At 35.9% G+C, this 21,818-nt stretch overlaps 1 protein-coding gene across 2 annotated transcripts in view; it reads left to right on the top strand.

Moving 5' to 3' along the window:
- The window catches only part of LOC128983245 (E3 ubiquitin-protein ligase RNF38), a 186,972-nt gene that overhangs the window by 68,672 nt on the left and 96,482 nt on the right, over nucleotides 1-21,818 (top strand). For both annotated transcript variants that reach the window (XM_054402489.1, XM_054402482.1), the window contains one exon: nucleotides 293-369. In XM_054402489.1, the coding sequence (XP_054258464.1) occupies nucleotides 293-369 (77 nt within the window). The remainder of the gene's footprint in view (nucleotides 1-292; nucleotides 370-21,818) is intronic.

A 21,818-nucleotide genomic window follows, 5' to 3' on the forward strand; every position in this document is an offset into this window, starting at 1 on the left:
TTTCATACTAAACTATTAACATAAAAAAAAAACTTTTTTACTCTTCTATTGCACCAAACCTAAGTACTCGTTAACTAATGCTATTTAAATAGGGGATAAATGTGATATTTTAAGGAGACATTTTAGTGGAAATCCAATTAAGCAAATGGAAATTGGCTTACTCTGCAGGTTTGCTGCAGTGGGGGTATTTTTATATAAAACAGATTATAAAATATTGAATTAACAGGAATAATAATAAATTTAACTCTTGAATATGTAACATTCATGTTGTTAAATAACCTATATTTTTCAGATCTGAGGCTGAGTCCCATTCAAATACCTCACTCTCCTCTTTTCTTCAGAAGTGGAGGTCAGGATGATGGGCGGAAAGTAAGTTATCAATTCTATTATAAGACTTTACTTCCAATCAAATTTAATGATTCAAATATAGAAGCCCCATTTAAAACCGTCACCAATTATTTAATACGAGGACCCTACTATGTGCGTATTTTAACCAAAATATGAGTGAAGGGTGAGTATAGGATGAGTGGCTCGATCTTGTAGTCTTGTTAGTGACAAAGGCCGACTAAGGGACCTACAGTTTATAGTGGAATCCGAACCAGATTTTTTCCTTGTGATTAATGAATTAGTCTAATTATCATTATAGCACTGCGTATAGTCGTAGTACTCACTAGTGCGGACGTTAATCCACAACAGGGAGCATCGCATCCACAGTGCATACCTATAAATATCCACAATTCGCGACCTCATAGTGCTGGATTACAGGACGACGCCACCGTCCCAGTCTAGTAAAACTACAACTTCTTCATTGCTTCTTAGCTAAAATTCAAACCTTCAGAAAATATTGTAAACCTGCAACCAACTGTTTTGTATAGTGGCAAGAAAGAAAGAGGCCCACTTACAGTATATCAAATTTAGTCTTCTTAAATATGAATTTACAGTAGAGAGTTGATTATCCAAAACAATAGGCATTAGATGTTTCTGGATTACTGATTTTTCGGATAATCTGACATTAACAGGAAAAATTATATACATTTTTTTTACTTTGTAAAACTTGTTAAAATTTTTATGTCATACCATTCTTTGTTCTACAGCAGACTACAATGTGTAGTAAGATGTACATTTTTTAAATAAATTTGAATTTATATAGCAACCAAATTTATTGGTATACGTTTTGATGTATTTTTTGACTTTTTTTTGCCATTTCCATGTATTTTCTATGTACCAACTTCCACTTTCACTGTCAAGCACAATTGTTTTATAGCTTTGAGATTCTTTTTAACCCTCGAGCTGGCATGCGCCCGATATCGGGTGATTTACGCCGTGGCCGAAATGGCAGCGCCCGATATCGGGCGCATTTACAACATCACGGAAATCGCCAACTTTAGCATGAAAATGAAACTAATATCACTTAATATGAAATCGTCAATATGCGTGATTCAATCAACTCGATATCATAGACGATCAGTAAATATAAAATATCAGAAATGACAAAAATAAATGTGAACAAAAACCAAACCACATTCTTTATTTTTCATACATCAAACAACACACTAAAACTATTATTTGTTTTTAACCAAAAACAATTTAAAAACATCTGACTGTTTATTTATCTATATAAGAAAACAGTCTTTTGGCAATCAAATAAGAATATTATATTGAGGTGTTTTCTTTGTAAATGATTTATCATCGTACGTCAATCATCCCCCCCCCCCCCCCAAAACCCTCAATATATTTTAAATCTTCCTCTTTCTAGACCTTAAGTTATACACAGGTAATGCATCGTTATGGTCTTCTGCTTCTAGTTCATCATCTTCGGCTTGAGTTGCTTCACGGAGAGTTTGCGGGAGTATTTTCAACTCCGACATGTGTACCTTAATTGGTGGATCAGACCTCAAGAGGTACACTCCCTTCCCTAGCTTGTGTTCCACCTCAAAAGGTCCAAGCCATTTCCGTGCCATCCCTGCATGCACATTTTTAAGCTTACTACTCAAGGGATGGTTTCGCTGAAGAACCAACGTACCCGGTTTCAGGTCCTGCTCTTCAGGTACATCGTTTCTCTCAGCTTCCCTCCTCGAACTCTCTTCAGCTTGTTGATTCATATGTTTGATTTGTTTCACGTTTTCTTCATGCCATGCAGTCAAATTCATAGTTTCAGGAGACTTTTCATGCATGAAGTTCCAATCACCAGTTCTTTTTATTTCCCGACCAAGAAAAAGTTCTGCTGGGGAGAAGCCTGTCACGCGATTCACTCGCTGTCTGATGGCAAGGAGAGACTCATGCAAGTGTTGATCCCATTTGGTATGTTCTTTGTCAAACAAATGAATCCTGAACAGCTTCTTAAGCTCGTGATTTCTCCGTTCAGTAGGATTTGCCTGAGGATGGTAGATTGGTGTTGTCCAGTGTTCAATAGCCCATTCAGTTAAAGTCCGCAACCATTGTTTTGACGTGAACGGACTGCCATTGTCCGTGAGAAGACATCGTAGATAACCATAACGACTAAAGACCTCTGTTCGTAGGATCTGTAGAATTCTTCCCGACGTAGCTTCAGGAACGGCAAATGCTTCGACCAACCTGGTAAAAAGGTCTGTCACCACCAAAATTCCAGTCTTCCCTCGAGATGTTCTGGGATATGGTCCCATAAGATCTAGAGCAACAACCTCCCACGGCTGGTGTGACCGACGTACTCTCATGCTTGTACTAGCTTTTTGGTTGTTAGCCTTGGTACAGGCACAGATAGTGCAGGATTGGACGTAGTTCTTGATGTCCCGATGCATATTTACCCAGAAGAAACGACGCCGAATCGAAGTGTAGGTGTCGTCTTGTCCTGGATGGCCAGCTTCAGGGCTGTCGTGGTACTTCTCTAGAATCCTTACAGCCTGACACTTCGGAACTAAAATCACAGGAGAAGATTCTGATAGATGAGATTTGTACATAAGTAAACTGTCTTCCAAGCGAAGGTTCTTATAGCATGTCTTGAACTGGAATGGGACAGCTTCGGAATTAGTGTAACGTTTGGTTATCCAGGATTTCATTCTACTACAAGCTGCATCTTCATTCTGCCATTTCTTTATCAGTTCCAAGTCAATGTCACAATTTTCCCGTTGTGCCACCATAAGAACAGGCTCAATCCGTCTTAACTTCATTGGGACTGGAACTTCCCTCTCCATGAGTTCTTTGGATATCTCACCACTGTCTACCGGATTTCTTGACAAGCTATCAGCGGCTTGATTTAACTCTCCTGGGACGTGATTTATTTCAAAGTCAAAATCAGCCAAAATTAAAGACCATCGCATCAGTTTTGACTTGGTCCCAGATACTTTGTTTAACCACTGTAGCGATGAATTATCAGTGAATAATTTAAATTTTCTTCCCTCGAGATACCCCCTGAATTTCCCTACTGCCCACACTACCGCTAGAGCCTCCTTTTCAGCTGTACAATAGTTTTTCTCAGAAAGGGAAAGTTTCCTGCTTGCATATTCAATGATATCCTTGCCTCCTTCTATCCGCTCTTGAAAGAGAACAGCCCCAAGACCTACATTACTGGCATCTGTCTGTAAGCATATTTCCCGACTGGGGTCCAAATAAGCTAATCCCGGAGAGTCACAGATGGATCTCTTTATCTCCCTGAAAGCTTTCTCTTCCGTCTCGGTCCATTTAAAAGGTTTATTTTTAATGAAAAAAGTCAGTTAGAGATGAAACCATGGATTCAAAATGAGGTACCAACCGCACAGGCCCAAAAACTGTCAAACTTTACGCTTCATACCAGGTCTTTCGTACTCTTCAATAGCCTTGTTTTTCTCAGTTTGCCTCTCTAATCCTTTAAATAAATAAATAAAAATGCCTTTATTTATCAAGCGTTTCTCAGTACAAATACTGCTTCTCAGAACAACTTTTGCCTGTTAACACATGACCCAAATATTCTACTGAGTTTGACGTAAAGTGACATTTCTTCACCTGACAGGTAAGTCCATGAATTTTCAATCTTTCTAATACTCTAGCCAAATGTTCCAAATGATCAGAAAATGTTTTGCTGTAAACTAGTATATCGTCCAAATAAACTTGACAAAATTCACCAACATAACCTGACAAAACTTTGTCCATCAGACGCATGAATGTTGCTGGAGCATTTTTCAATCCAAAGGGCATAACACGGAATTGATATAGTCCCCTTGGTGTTGAAAAGGCAGTCATAGGCCGAGATGATTCTTCTACCTCTATTTGCCAATAGCCAGAATTCAAATCTAAAGTGCAAAATACTTTGGCCCCACTAACTTGCTTAATCAGATGTCGTAGATCAGGCATTGGGTAAGCATCAGCAATAGTTTTATTGTTGACTTGACTTAAATCCACACAAAGTCAGTCTCCGTTCTTCTTTTTGGGTAGTACTATTGGTGAAGCCCATCCTGAAGGTGACGGTTCAATTAGTCCTTGATTTTCCATTTCCTTTACTTTTTCTATGACAAACTTCCGTTTGTCAGGGTTAAGAGGGTAAGGTTTCTGTTTGACAGGTGTTTTATCTTTACAAGAGATCATATGTTTTACCGTAGTAGTGAACCCAATTCTGTCTGTAATTACCTCTGGAAAGATACTGAGTAAATTAATCAAGTCTGTTCTTTGATTGAGATCCAAAATTCCCATTTTCAGTTCATCCAAAACGTTGTTTTCTAATTCTGCTCCCAAATCAAAGTGTTTGTCCTCTAACCATCCCAATCTAACTAGATTTTTAATGCCAAAAATTATTTAATTTGCTGTGTAATCTATCAACACACCGTATTTAACAAGGAAATCATGCCCTAGTATGATTTCCGGGATTAAATCCTTAATCACTTTTATGAAATGAAAATGAAATGAAATGAAATGAAATGAAAATGAAATGAAATGAAATGAAAATGAAATGAAATGAAATGAAAATACTTTTTTATTGAGGCGAACATTAGGACCACATGGTCCTTTCTTACAGTTAACCTCTTATGTACTAAATATATACTAAACAATGTATTTTTACAAAACTTTTAAAACTATAAACAAAATAATAAGTAAAAACTAAAGTTTTACTGGAATGTGAATAGATTCTTGAGAACATTTGGCTTCAAGAAAAGTAAATCCTTCGATTTTGTAATTTATATCTTGTACTGCACCTTTGACAACAGTTACACCGTCTGGACAAACAGGTTTTAACAATTTAGCCACTGTCATGCCAATAAACGAATGTGATGCTTGAGTATCAAGGGCTGCAGTATAATATTTGTCACCAATCTGTAAACTAATTGCCGGACGGGGATTACCCACACACTCACTAGAAATTTGACCAATATAAGTTTTTTCTGACTGGTAGTTTTGGGACTTAAAAACTCTTCTAGAACCATTCTCGTCCCTATTAGAACGGTTCTGGTCTAGTTTTCCGGACAACGGGCCTTCACATGCCCAGTTTGCCCACATTGATAACATTTAAAGGAGTTATCAGGGTTCGAAGTTCTGGTTTTTGAGGAATAAAAGCTTACCTCTTCGTTCGAAGTTCTGGTTTTTGAGGAATAAAAGCTTACCTCTTCGTCTAGCTTTGCTACTATGCTCCTGAGTTCGTCAAATTATTTTGGTTGAGCTACCTTAACTAGAGACCTAATCTTATCATGTAAAAGTTCCATAACATAAGTAACACTCTCGTCAATACTCCCACCATCATTCATTCTCTTAAACAACTGTAACTTTTGAATAACAAATGCCCCAGCTCTCATGCCACTAGGTTGAACATCCGTCAAGAATTTCTTAGTGATTAATGCTTTGACAGCCTCTGAATTAAATCTCTGCATAAACTCATGTTTGAATGTGTCCCATTCTAGACTTAGACCCTTAATGTTTTACCACCAAGTACCTGCCGAACCTCTCAACTGTTGGCTCACAATCTGCAGATATATTTCTGACGGTATAAACGTCCGTTTTAACAAAGACTCGCTAGTAGCTAAAAACGCTGTGGGACATTCCTCTAACCTGCCGTGAAATTCCGGTAAGCTGTCTTTTATAATTTTGGGATCCACAGTAGGCATGAATGATGGTTGGTACTCTGGATTATTCCAAGTAATTGTCTTTTCCTGTGAGGATATCTGTGTTCCAATAGCTTGAATTTTATTGTGAAATTTAGTTTCCCTGTTATCAATTTTAGTTTCCAATTCATTTAATTTATCAGATTTACCATCAAAATCCATATACAGGGTGAATTTTAAATGAGTTCCCCCCCTACTTTTTTCTACATTTCTTAAGATATCATCTCGGACCACGTCAGATCATTGTTGAGTAGTAAGTACTTCATTTTGACTAGGTATACATTTTTGGCCGCCATCTTGGATCCGCCATATTGGATACAAAGTTTTTTTTTCAAATGTAAAGGTAGGGTTGTGACCCATTATTTCAAACTAGAATTTTACGCTAATTACAATGCCGCAATTAGTTTTTAAAAGTCTTGATTCGTTCTAAAGTTATGAGGACTTTTTATAACTTTATTTTTAGCCCATTTTAACATTGTGTATTAACAAACTAAGACCAAAATCTCAAAATAGTGCTAGATAAAGATAAGTATACACCACCATTCATTGTCGACATATTTTCACTTGGTTATGACGGATGTAGTTTTTTCAGCCGCCATCTTGGAGCCGCCATTTTGAAATGTGATCAATTAATTTAAATATGAAGGTGGTGTTGTGACCCATCATTCTGAACTACTTTTTTATACTGGACTCAATGCTGCAATCCGTTTTTGGTTATCAAGCTTTCCTGATGAAATATTAAAATACTCTTATTTAAAATTTCAATATTTCAAAATCCAAAGATGCAAATGAAAAACGGATTGCGGCATTGAGTTCAGCATAAAAAAGTAACTTAAAATGATGGGTCACAACACCACCTTCATATTTAAATTAATTGATCACATTTCAAAATGGCGGATCCAAGATGGCGGCTGAAAAAACTACATCCATCATAACCAAGTGAAAATATGTCGACAATGAATGGTGGTGTATACTTATCTTTATCTAGCACTATTTTGAGATTATGGTCTTAGTTTGTAAATGCACAATGTTAAAATGCGCTAAAAATAAAGTTATAAAAAGTCCTCATAACTTTAGAACGAATCAAGATTTTTAAAAACTAATTGCGGCATTGTAATCAGCGTAAAGTTCTAGTTTGAAATAATGGGTCACAACCCTACCTTTACATAAAAAAAAAAGACTTTGTATCCAATATGGCGGATCCAAGATGGCGGCCAAAAATGTATACCCAGTCAAAATGAAGTACTTACTACTAAACAATGATCTGACATGCTCCGGAGTTGCTATCTTAAGAAATGTATAAAAAAGTAGGGGGGGAACTCATTTAAAATTCACCCTGTATATAATACGTGAAGGCGATTTCTACAAAACACTACTCCTCCGTTAATAATGGACGGATTTTTACAAACGAAGTGTCAAAATAAAGTATTTTTTGCGTAGATGCCCCCTTTCACCAATTCATGTAATAAAAACTCTCGGGCTTTGCCCCACAGGCCATCAAAGTTGGAGTTTCTCCCATAAGATTAACATGGGGGAATCTAAATATTTAATTGGAATCTTTTTCCCCACTAATTTGAGAGAACGGATGGGCGTAGAAACTTGGTAGAGGTGTCCAAAGAAAGGTCTTGGTCTGTAGACGAGTTATCAAAAGAAAAACTAAGCAAAATCCCGTAGGACTCTGTCCCAGAAGCCTTTGAAGATCCCTCCCCAGAGTTGTTTACATTTTGGACATGTGAATAATACTTTTTAATGAAACAGCTGTTCATTTTAAATTGTATTTCAAACAACACACATTTATTGGGAGTTACTGAATTCTCCCAAATAAGTATTTGCAATGTTATTTTGGATTTTAAAATTAGTTTTCTCCTTTATAATGTCATGTTTTGCAATATAACGTTACATTACGAAATCAGTGGAAAATCCTTTTATCACAGCAATTCTTAAATTATTTCTTAATGAATTATCTTATATCTATTGTAATGTTGTCTGTCTTTTTCACCACTTTTGCCTTCATTTTAGTATTATTCTACACATATCAAATATTTATGTAGAAATATCTGCTCTTATCATGTCTAATAAAATCCAAACATAGAAACCTAGCCTAAAATGGTACCCATATTGAGAAATTATTTGCACCTGCCTATATTACAGACTTTGGTGCACTGGTTTGGTAACATTATTGAAAATAACACGACATTTTGGCTGTAAAATATGGTACAAAGAGAAAATAGTATTTAAGCAGCTACTGTCATGACAGAAAGGACATATTCCTTTTAAACTAGATCACATAACCCTTTATAAGATAGGTTGATTAACAATATGTAAACGTCAATATATACGTAACAGCCAATTTACAGTATTTTTGCTTTTTGGAAATGTCCCATTGCTATGTCATCTGCATTATTTGTTGCCAATGAAGACGCAGGACCATATAAATGAGGAGGTCCCCAACCGTTCAAGAATAAAAGCCACCTTTACTTCAAGTATATTCCAATACACTTAACATTCCGTAGAGAGATTATATTGACAACTTTTTGTAATTGATAAGGCTAAGACAACTAACTGACATCCCCCCCGCGTTAAGGAATTCTAGCTTTAACAGTAACCCCACAACCAATTTCTCAAAACTGTGCTAGAGGGTTATTCATTGGCACAGAAGTACGATATGAACTGACGCGACTTGACGAAGGAAAAATCAAACTTACACTGTAACGTTTATACCTCCCTTTGAAGTTAGAACGTGTCTTCCCAACAAACAGATATTTTTTTTTCAAATAAAATTATAGATTAATCTGCATTACACTGATGAAATCACGGAAGTGTTTAGCTACAAAAGATCCACCAATACGATTTTAATACTATTTAAAGATTCTTCCAAAGGAAGAGATGCCAGATAACATACGATTGACCTACGGTATGAGAAATATTTTATTCATTGAATGATCAACCATATTTGGTAACTAACGTAATTAATATCATTATTTTTTTACTTATTACTCTTTAAACAATGCTATAAATGCTCAAAATATGTATATTTTTACTTAATTTATTGCAGTTAAATGAATTGGCGTAAGGCTTGAAAGTAACCGTCGACCTATTTTTTTCTAATTTTGTAATTTTATCAATGGTCACGACAACATCTGACTCCAATGATTCGATTCTTTTGTCTAATTTCGAATAGTTGTGAGAAATTTGTTCCATAAATGATGACATTTTACTATTAATATCTGCTTACTGTGTGTCAAGTTTCTCAGATTGGATATCTAGTTCCTCCGAAATTTTGGACAGTAGAGTACTCACCGGGTCAGGTTGTGGTATTTGTTCTGCCAACTGGGTATTTCGTCCTACCCGTGGTCGAAGCTCGTAGGCTTTGCTTCCTGTCTCCTTCTTCCAGGCCTTTCTCTAGCATTTCAGTTGTCAAATCTTCAACTCCTAATTTTGTCATTTCTTAATTAAAAGTCCAGTTACGGTCGCCAATTGAAATCGTCAATATGCGTGATTCAATCAACTCGATATCACGGACGATAAGTTAATATAAAATATCAGAAATGACAAAAATAAATGTGAACAAAAACCAAACCATATTCTTTATTTTTCATACATCAAACAACACACTAAAACTATTATTTGTTTTTAACCAAAAACAATTTAAAAACATCTGACTGTTTATTTATCTATATAAGAAAACAGTCTTTTGGTAAACAAATAAGAATATTATATTGAGGTGTTTTCTTTGTAAATGATTTATCATCGTACGTCAAATATAGTATTTATTCAGTTCAGAAATGAATAATCTATCGATTGATGTGCATTTCAACTATTTGGTTGCCTTTGGGAAAACTTAAAACTCTATGAAAATAACGCATCAGCTGACGACATTGTCGTAATGTCATGATGACGCAATCGCTTGTTGTTGTTACCGGCGTCTGTTGTTGTTTATTTTGCGTTGTGTTTGGTTAGTTTCGGTGTTATTAGTTTAATTTTTTATTGAAATGTGAGTTTATTTCACTTCAAGATGTCTGATCGTAACTACCGTGACCGATCTAGTGAATTACGAGAGTTGATCTATGACCCAATTCTAAGAGGCGAGGAGACTAGTGATAGTGAATCTGACGAAAATACTCCAAGTGACAATCCCCTAACTTCTAGTGATGATGAACATAGCTTAACCGACTTTTCTTCTGGTAGCTCGGATAACTATGTGCCCAATGAGGAGGAAATATCAGATTGGACTAGAGAACATGATACAGATTTCGAACCTCAGGTAAGAAATGAAGAGCCAGTTAGGCCTGACTCACCTATTGTGCCTGGGCCTAGGCCTAATGAACTTGCTGTGCCTGCTGACAATATGTTGCCTAATATTCCTAGGCCTTTACCAATTTCTAATGACCCAAGATGAGTGTTAGTTTACCCCCCAGAAGAAGAAAAGGTTGCAGACTTTTTGGTAAGGGAGGGATGCACTGGAATTCAGAACTGTCCCCCGCGTAACTCTCCACCTTTAGCTTATTTATTTTTATTTTTTACTCCGACCATATGGAGGATGATTGTACGTGAAACTAATAAGTATGCTGCAATAAACATTGAAAATGCTAATGATTCAGGAAGGATGCGTAGGCACAGTCGATTGAGATCTTGGTTTGACGTCACGGTGAAAGAAATGAAAAAGTTCATTGCAATTATGCTGAATATGGGTTTAATCCATAAGCAAAATATTGAATCCTATTGGGACACTTCTAAAACTCAAAGAACACCTTTCTTTCCTGAGACGATGTCATTGAAAAGATTCCAGCTCATCAGTTCTATGCTGCATTGCAACTGTGAACCAGCGATTCCTCGCGGACAACCTGATTTCGACCCTTGGCACAAAATTAGGCCATATATAGACAAATTAAATGGTAAGTTTAAGCAATTTTTTGTGCCAAAACAGCCTATTTGCATAGATGAAAGCATGGTGGGGATGAAGAACAGATGTATTTATATACAATATATGCCTAACAAGAGGCACAACAGGTGTGGCATAAAGAAATTCGAAATTTGTGACAGTGAAACCTCTTACGTCCTCCATTCGGAACTGTACAGCGGTAAGGACTTTATGTCAGATGGAGATGACCCCTTAGCTCAGAAGGTGGTTTTGGATTTACTTACAAAATGTAATCTCCTCGGTAAAGAGTACCATTTATTTACCGATAATTGGTACACTAAAATCCCTCTGGCACAAGCACTTTTAGATCAAAACACCTACCTGACAGGCACTGTTAGAAAGAAATCAAAGGGCTTACCTAAAAATCTGCTGCAGAGGAAACTTCAAGTAGGAGAGACTGTCTACTTTAGGAAAAATAACATCCTTCTTGTTGGATTGAAAGGAAAGAAAACCCGTAAACCAGTTTATTGTCTGACAACGGCGTGTCATGCCGAAAACAAGCTTGTCAGGAGCAAAGGTGGAAGAGAGGCTATAAAGCCTGTACTTATTGCCAAGTACAATGCTCACATGGGAGGGGTTGATACCAAGGATAAGACCATGTATCACTACTCTTGTGACAGGCCAACTAGACGCTACTGGAAAAAAGTGTTCACAAATTTTCTAGATATGGCGCTTCACAATGCGTACATTTTGTACAAAGCCAACACCGACCGAGAACAGATGAAAAATCACAGGGACTTTCTGATGAACATCATAGAGGATTTGTCCACTGACCAAGCCCAGCCTGATAATGTACCAGGTCCAGGTGGTGATGTCCTTGGACCTCGAGACATGAGTTGACCAAACTACCTGGAGAGAACAATCGCCTGTGTGTGGTGTGTCTGGACAAAAATATGAAAAGAAAGACCACCTATTGGTGTCCTGGCTGTAATGGGGGAATTCACCAGAATTGTTATCGCCTTCTAGACCACTATTACAGGCCTACAAAAAAGGGCAGGAAGTGAAGGCATTCTAATGATTTGGAGTGAAGAGAGTGATGAGTGACGTAACTGATACGTGTACATATGTAAATAAACTTATGTAAATAGTGTGTATATGAAATTCCAAAAACAAACAGTGGCTTTTCTACAGGCAACCATTCCTGGGATTATCTAGGTATGTAATATAACTTGAGTATTTTATAAATTATTTCTTGTATGAAGTTAGACCTGAACGTTTTGCTTCAAGTATTCGTGTAGGTTGTACAACGAATGTGTATATAGAAATAAAAACCGTTATAAGTATTTTTTTTTTTAGGAACAAGGTACATGTATTATATATCATTCTTTTCCTCATGAAATTGTGCACAATTTGTATATTTTGAAAAATTATTTTGATTTCATTGGTTTGAGTTATACAACAGAATATATATGCATATAAATATAAAAAAAATTCTGCTAAGTAAATATAATTTTTTTTATGTAAATCAAAATTTCATATATAAAATTTATATAATATTATTCCTTGTTTTATGCTGAAAAAAAAAATAGGGTACACTTCCATATCTGTTGGCACAAACAACCGAATGAAAATATTGATCGATATATCGATTGCTCGATATATCGTTCTGTTAGTTATGTAAGGTTAACCTAACGTAACTAATAAATAATGGTTTGAATACCTTATACTGTCAAAAGTGATCCTTTGTAGTCTATGTAGGCTACTGCAGTTTCATTCCCGGGGGAACTTCATCAGGCTTGTAATGACATCAAAACTTCATTCCATAGGAAGTCGTCATGGTAAAAATCCATCAAGGTCATATATACATAAAACACGGACGAACACACGAACATAATACATAAACATTACGAAACACGGTACAGGGAAGCACGTTACGCACGGAGGGCAGGTCTAGACTGATGCGTTATCTTGATCTCCAAGTGTATTTCCTCCCCCTCCTACTTGCTTATCACGAGTTGACCAATGTTTTGTTTGCGACTCACCTATTCTTATTGCCCATTCATAAATAATATTAGACTTGAAACCTCTTTGTTCATTTAGGACATTGTGTGGTTCTTTTTTTTTTTTTTTTTTTTTTTGCACAGCCTTATAAATCTCGTACTCTTCCATTGTGTCCATGAAACGGCCGCTTTTACATTTATGCAGAATTTTGAGGTTGTCGTTAATTTTTGAGTAATTATGTCTATTATTAATTAAGTGATTGGCGTACGAGGTTGTATGATTAGTAGTGGGTTTGCCTGGTAAATGTTCTTTGAATCTGATGTTGAATGATCTAGCTGTTTGGCCGATGTAATAACTAGGACAATCGTTACAGTTTAGTTTGTAAATACCCGTGCCGTTCATGTTATTTTCATCAGTTTTGGGAGTTGCATTTTTCTTAATGATATTGCCTAATTTATTTGACGTTTTGAAAGATATTGTAGTGTTATTTTTGCCCATATGAGTTTTAATTGTGTTGTTGAGTAGAGTGCCATATTCCAAAGAAACATATTGTTTGGCCGGTTTTGGATCATTATTTATTTTATTTGAATGTTTGTGAACTAGCCTGTCTATTATATCACTCTTGTACCCGTTATATTATATATTATACGTTATATTATACTAACGTAACTAACCAAACGATATATCGAATTAAACAATCGAATAATCAATATTACTCATTCGTTTGTTTGTGCCAACAGATATGGAAGTGTATCCAAGATATATAATATAATATATTTACAGACTTATTTACTGTTTAAAAAATGTGTTATAAAAAATGTTGCGCGACCCATTAAAAACCCTTGCCACCACAGCATAAAAAGACCGCCAGCTCGAGGGTTAATGTCATATATAATTTCATAATCAATTCCCTAAAAATAATAATTTTATATACTAAAAAACTTTTGCAAAACTTGTGACAGCTAGCCTGACCATACCACTGGACCAGATTACAAGTGGTTGGTACCAAATGAGAGATATTTAACTGTAGATGTGCAGAATCCCTTTATTGAATTAGGCTCACAAATAAACACGAAAAATGAATTTGAAATCTTTAAAAAATAACATGGGTCTTATGGGTTGCCATGGTGATGACAAAATAACAACAAAATATAAACAGAAAATAAAAACAAATGGAAGATATTCCAATCGCACTAGGTGAAACCCGTCAAAATCGACGGTTACTTTCAAAGTTTACGCTAATTCATCTAACTGCGATAAATTGTGTGAATAGCATTGTTTAAAGAGTAATAAGTGTAAAAACAATAATGATATTAATTGATTTAGTTACCAAATATGGTTGATCATTCAATGAATAAAATATTTCCCATACCTTACGTCATCGGAGTCATTATTAGTATGTTAACTTGTATCTCTTATTTTGGAAGAACCTTTAAATAGTATTAAAATTGTATTGGTGAATCTTTTGTAGTTAAACACTTCCGCGATTTCATCAGTGTAATGCAGATTAATCTATGATTTTATTTGAGAAAAAATACCTGCTTGTTGAGAAGACACGTTCTAACTTCAAAGGGAGTTATATCCGTTACAGTGTAAGTTTGATTTTTCCTTCGTCACATCGCGTCAGTTCTTATCGTACTTCTGTTCAATGAATAACCCTCTAGCATAGTTTAGAGAAATTGGTTGCGGGTTACTGTTAAAGCTGTGATTCCTTGACATGGGGGATGTCAGTTCTCAGCCTTATCAATTACATAAATTACATAATTACATTGTTTACAGCCAAAATGTCGTGTTATTTTCAATGATGTTACCAACCCAGTAGGCTACGGTCCGTAATATAGGCCACACTGCAAATAATTTGTCAAGATAGGTACAATTTTAGGCAAGGTTTCTGTGTCTTGAATGAATACATCGAAGTAATCTCTCTGAAAAGTCTGCAGTAAATTACAGTTTTCGGCTTAATAACTTTCTAAATCATGCACATATTTCTACATAAGTATTGAAAAATGTTTATCCAGTTGCTCTAAACTACTATTAATTTAACAAAATATGGACATGGCTCATATGGGCAACGTGCCCTTCTGCACTTGTATTATTTTGTATTGTATTACACAATCGAGGATTTTTCCAATGATTGAAAACATGTATGACAATAATCTCATGAACCTATGATGATCTGTCTATAATAATATGATAAACTATAGGTAGGCAAAAGTGGTGAAAAAGGCAGACACCAACCCGTAAAATAGATATAAGTTAGTTCAATCAGAAATATTTGTAAGAGTTACTGTGATTAAAGGATTTTCCACTGATTTCTTATGGAACGTTATATTGCAAAACATGACATGATTCAGAAGAAAATCAATTTTAAAATCAGAAAATAACATTGCAAATACTTCTTTTGGACAATTCAGTAACTTCCAATAAATGTGTGTTGTTTTAAAAATTAACAGCTGTTTAATAAGTACTATCCACATGGCCAAAATGTAAACAAATCTGTGGAGGGATCTTTAAAGGCTACTGGGGCAGAGCCCTAAGAGAATTTACCTCGTTTTTCTTTTGATAATAACTCATCTACAGATCAAGACCTTTCTTTGGACACCTCTACCAAGTTTCTACGCCCAGCCGTTCTCTCAAATTAGTGGACACAAAGTTTCCAATTATATATATTTAGATTCCCCCATGTTAATCTTATGGGAGAAAACCCAACTTTGATGGAAAATCCTGCCCAAACTAATAAAGATTTCAAAAATTTAAAAACACTTTGCAAAACTACAGATCAGGGCAATTTTTTTGACACTTAAATCATCAAAATCGGTCCAAAAATGATGGAGGAGTTCTTTTTACAAAAATCGGCTTAGCGTATTATATATATAGATGTTTTATTTAGAGTGTGTGGGGAAAATAGAGAAGTCTGTACGTTACATATTTTTGGTTGGGTTTTCAACCACGGGGCGACCTCTAGGAACATATTATATAAAAATACTGATGGAGATTTAACATGGGACAAAATTTTAAAGCTTACGACAGCTAGCCTGACCATATTACTGGACCAAATTACACGCGGTTGGTACCAAATGTAATTGTCTCTATATTTGTCCATTTTGCTTCGATTTCAGATATTACTTAACTAAACGTTACAAAAACAGAAATTAAAAGATCCATTCACAATTTAACGTGGGGTTGAATATTAAGTCTAATAGGAGTGAGATCTGGAGATCTATTGGACAGATTTACATGCATGTTGTGTTAAATTAAATGTTTCCCATGTGCCTGAAAAGTTTATTATTCCTTTAGTGAATCTATATATTAAAAAGCTTTTGGAAAACTTATGACAATTAGCCTGACCATGTTACTGGGCCGATTTACACGCGCGTTGTACCATAAGAAGGTTATGGAAGAAATTCTAATCGCATGTTTTATTTACAGCGTGGGGTTAAAATAGAGAAGTTTGCACAATACATACTTTTGGTAAAGTTTTTGACCACGGGACGAGCTCTCGTTTATTCCTAAAATTTATTTGAAAGACCATAATTAAATATTAATTAATACATTTTCAATTTCTCAATATCTTTATCAATTCATTCACAATTTTTGTTTTTGGTGCAAATTACTGTTACATTTCTGAGCACCTTTGGATATTTAAGAACCTAAAAAAGAGGGCTATACTGAAGTGAAGTAGTCTGTCAAGCAAATAGAACTCATACACCAGAGTCCCAAACCATATTTTAGGAAAAAAAGGTTTCTGCGGCTCTATTTTTGAGCCGAAATGAGCTTACTACCAACTAAGAAAAACACAAAGCTGGGATTGGTATTTAATTTAATAACAATGTTATGTGTCCTGAAATACTATCCAGCCGACCGGGAAATTGGGAATTGTATATGCATTTTGTATTATAATTGTTGCTGTTATCGAGTTTGATAATCACAAATATTTCCGAGATCACGGATGATGATCATAATAAAACGAAAAAGGATGAATGGACACCGTCATGACGTTAAAACCAACAAAGAAAAACCCATAGCACAACAAGCCCTAACCCACAACCTCCAATTTGACAGTTGCTACACCACAAAAGCTGTAAAGTCCCTACCAAATAACCAATGCATTAGCTCCATGCTTAGAAGATGGGAATTGGCCTATCAATTTGTTACAAATTCACGAGCTCCACCCAACTTAAACATAAGATGAACCCAAATTCCTTCCAAAAATTCTTACCCACACAACTAACTACAGTAGTACAGTAAAATCAATTGTGTAAATATATATGTGTAGGTATATACAATTTATAATTTTTAGTTTATACAAGTTAAGTGTTGGCAAGCCTGTCAGACATTTAAAACAGTGCGAGAACTGTAACTGCCAATCTACCTTAATATCAGTTTTATAATGTGTACTTTTTATGTGTTCTATTGACCTCCTGAGACTTCTTTATTCAGGTGAGTTAGTTGTGTATCCTCCCTTTCTCCTCAATAATTGAGCGGAGCGAGCGAAGCTCTTTGAGATCGGACCTTATGCAAACTATGTAATCGATTAACTCAATAATAGCTGAACATATTAAATCCAAACTTACCAGGGGTATTTCGAGAAATATTTTTGATGTTTCGATACAAACAAATTTCAATTAGTTAATACCTGTACACTTTTAGACTGACATAAAATTTGCAATGTTTAACATGAGTCTTATGGGTTGCCATGATGGTTACGAGATAAGAACGTAGATGTAAACAAAGAATCGTAGCGTAGGCGACTCGACATTGTGTACGCACGGGCACCTCAGCTTGCACATGTACATATGGCCTATTAACAAAAGACAGTAAAAAAAGAAAAGGTGTACAATGAATACCATTAAGCGTTGATTAATAATGCATTGATTCGCATAATTTCTGGCGGCCTTACTGAACTATTCCGAGCAGATAATTTCTTTTGATTGTTGTTATTGCTATTGGTTGTGTGGTAAATATTAGTCCGAAGTGTGGTAACTTTTTATGGCAATTAGATTAAGGTATCTGTTATCCTAAAATGCTATGGGAAGGGAGGGAAACATGTCCGCGACGTAGGAAGTCGTGAAGGAAGCAGTAAAGGCGAGCGGTCCGGAGTGTGGGAACTGTTAATGACGATTAGATTAAGGTATCTGTTATCCTAAAATGCCATGGGAAGGAAAGGAAACAGGTCCGCGACTTAGGAGAGTTAAGGAAGTAGTAAAGGTGAGTAGTCCAGAGTGTGGGAACTGTTTATATGACGATTAAATTAAGGTATCTTCAATCATAAAATGCAATGGGAAGGGAGGGAAACAGGTCCGCGACGAAGGAAATGGTGAAGGAAGTAGTAAAAGTGAGTAGTCCGGAGTGTGGGAACTGTTTATATGACGATTAAATTAAGGTATCTTCAATCATAAAATGCAATGGGAAGGGAGGGAAACAGGTCCGCGACGTAGGAGAGTTAAGGAAGTAGTAAAGGTGAGTAGTCCGGAGTGTGGGAACTGTTTATGACAATTAGATTAAGGTATCTACAATCCTAAAATGCTATGGGAAGGGAGGGAAACAGGTCCGCGACGAAGGAAATGGTGAAGGAAGCAGTAAAGGTGAGTAGTCCGGAGTGTGGGAACTGTTTATGACAATTAGATTAAGGTATCTACAATCCTAAAATGCTATGGGAAGGAAGGGAAACAGGTCCGCGACGAAGGAAATGGTGAAGGAAGTAGTAAAAGTGAGTAGTCCGGAGTGTGGGAACTGTTTATATGACGATTAAATTAAGGTATCTTCAATCATAAAATGCAATGGGAAGGGAGGGAAACAGGTCCGCGGCGTAGGAAGTGGTGAAGGAAGTAGTAAAGGCGAGTAGTCCGGAGTGTGGGAACTGTTAATGACGATTAGATTAAGGTATCTGTTATCCTAAAATGCTATGGGAAGGGAGGAAATAGGTCTGTGACGTAGGAAGTCGTGAAGGAAGCAGTAAAGGTGAGCGGTCCGGAGTGTGGGAACTGTTTATGACGATTAGATTAAGGTATCTACAATTTTAAAATGCTATGGGAAGGGAGGGAAACAGGTCCGCGGCGTAGGAAGTGGTGATGGAAGTAGTAAAGGCAAGTAGTCCGGAGTGTGGGAACTGTTAATGACGATTAGATTAAGGTATATAATCTTAAAATATAATTTTGTTGTACAGTAGTTTATTATGCATATACAGTATTTTACTTAATCATGCTGTAATTTATCATGAGGAATAAATATATTCTTGTTTAATTCATCAATTCTCTATCCAGTGCCGTCTTTAAAATCTAATCTATTTATTGAGTAGAGTATATATTACCTATATTTTGGCCTATATTTTGGCAATGGGGCGGAGCTAGCGCAAACGTCACCAATTCAATGCCAATAGCGTCGCGGCAACCACCATCTTTTTCAGGGTATGGGTATCATCAGCTCGTGAAATTAGCCACGCCTTATTTCCTGTGGTGACCATTGACTATGGTATTGCTATATATAGTCACCTTCTTCTGTCATTATGTTCGCTGAGCAAAGTTGACTAATTGGCTATATGTTTTAGTTGGAGAAAATGAGAAGGAAGCCTAAGGTCTATTACGTAAATGGGAGCTAAACAAACATAAGGATATTGACAAAATAATACTTATCTTTATGCTATTACAAACACACGGTTTTACTATTACTCATATATACAAGTAAAAATCAATGACCTAATCGAAACAGCTGACTGGATTCATATTTCCTTCAACTCTTCCAACCAACCACGAGAATTCAATTGGATTGTTGCTATGGTGACGTCATCATGTATTCAATTTGAATCATGAAAACAAATTAAAGTTATTTGTTTATATCAAAGCTTGCTTACTCCGCTCAATTGGCGGACCTGAGGCCGCATGCCTAGTTATTATTCCAAAGCCAAGTTGATTTTTTCCTTAAAAAAACGTAAATGCTTTATAGTTACTGTAGAAAAAATATAATGTGTAAAACGAGTGCAAAGTGCCTTTGCTGCTTTTGAGAAATTTTCCTCACTCACCTGCGGCTTGTGCGTAAACATTTCTCTCATTTGCAGTAAGGTGCCACTTCGCACACTAGTTACACAAATAACTAGGGATTGTTTTATTTTTCAATGCAATTTTCATGCATTTCCAGCTGATCCGAGCAATTTAATAATCCAATCAAGATCTGGTCCAGAAAAACCACATATTAGCAAGACTGTATGTTAAAACTAAAACTGATACAGTAGACTCTCGCTCATCCGTACTAATGGGACGTCCGGTCCGAATTATGAAAAATCTGGACTATCGAGAGTCGAGCAAATACAGTATACTGTATATAGCCGTTTTTTCAATTTTGTTACAGGTCCACAGTATTGATAGCCAAGCAAATTCAGTTCCGGTAATAATTTTTACCCCTGTGTTCCCCTCAGATTTTGATTATCCGAGGTAGTCTCGGTCCCGTTTAGCTCGGATAATCAGACTTCAACTGTACTGTGCCGCTAAAAAATCCTGATTGCCGATCCAGACTAGCGGGAGTCCGGACGAGACTGATCCGGATGAGCGAGAGCCTACTGTATATTGCAGTATCAGGAGTGAAATATATTGGAACATTGACAATTTTGCTTATGTACTGTTTAAATGTACATTGTCTCAATATCATATGTTCTACTTTTTATATTAAGCTGTGTTCATGTTTATGTTTGTGTGATCAAAATAAAAGTGTGAATTCCTTTCTTTAATATAATTTGTTGTCCAAATCAAGAGAAAGAATGCCTTGGACAAGTACGTATCAATAGGTTATGGGCTATTCTACAAACAAGGTATTTTTTAAAATTACTTTTAAAGAAGCTATATAATATTTTTCTTCATTGTTTTGCCATTGTAATTGTTGACTTTTTTTCTTGGAACAAGTATACAATTGGTTAGACATTATGGCAAATTCAAATGAAAAGATATGTATAGAGAAACTTTTGGGTGCAAGTAATTGGACTAAATGGAAGATGCTTATCCATTTGTTGTTAAGACAACAAGGCTTGTTGAGTTTCATAATGGGATCTGAAGTAAGACCTATTACTAACATCTCTGGATCTGAGCAAAATGCTAGTGCAGATTGGGACAGAAAAGGGATGCATTGCACGACGTCCAAGTGCCACGACGTCCAATAATATTTATTCAGTGCCACGACGTCCAAAACATAATTTTTGAGTTGTTGCACGACGTCCAAGTGCCACGACGTCCAAAAGTACAGTAACTGCCAAAAATATAGTCTTTCTACAAGCTTTGGACGTCGTGGCACTTGGACGTCGTGAAACAGCGCACTATAGAATTGTAAATAGTAACATTTGCACGACATCCAAAGTCGCTGCCAGTTGCATGACGTCCAAATGCCACGACGTCCAATAAATATTTGACTGTTGCACGACGTCCAAGCTCCTTCATGATGACCGGTTACGATGACCGGCTACTTGCCGAACAGTGTTCTCTCGTGTAAATGCTTATGGAACCTTTATTAGTTATATAACCATGGGTATATGTTCTTGTTCAGAAATATATATACTATGAATATTTGTACCATTAATTGAAACATCGTAAAGTAAAAAAAAAAAAACATAAAAAGAAAAAATAAACAAGGCGACAGTTGGAAAACTATAAGGTTTACATGGTTTGAAAAATGATGACATTTTGTTAACAACCGATAAACTTCATTATGTTTGGAGTAAGCTTTTAAATACTTATTTTTCAAGACTAGATGAATGTACATTGATCAACATTATCTTTGAAAACTATTTTTTATACCCTCATTTTAATTTTTTACTAGTATAAAGAATAGAATTCCTTTTTCAAACGGTTTTTAGGCTTCAATTAAATGTTCTTATGTCGCAAATATATTTAGGGATTAATATTATTCACTTAACATTGACTTAATTTTATTTC

Source organism: Macrosteles quadrilineatus, unplaced genomic scaffold (assembly GCF_028750875.1).
Source record: "Macrosteles quadrilineatus isolate MER2022 unplaced genomic scaffold, UCM_ALF_1.0 Scaffold_1__1_contigs__length_201487025, whole genome shotgun sequence".
Lineage (NCBI taxonomy): Eukaryota > Metazoa > Arthropoda > Insecta > Hemiptera > Cicadellidae > Macrosteles > Macrosteles quadrilineatus.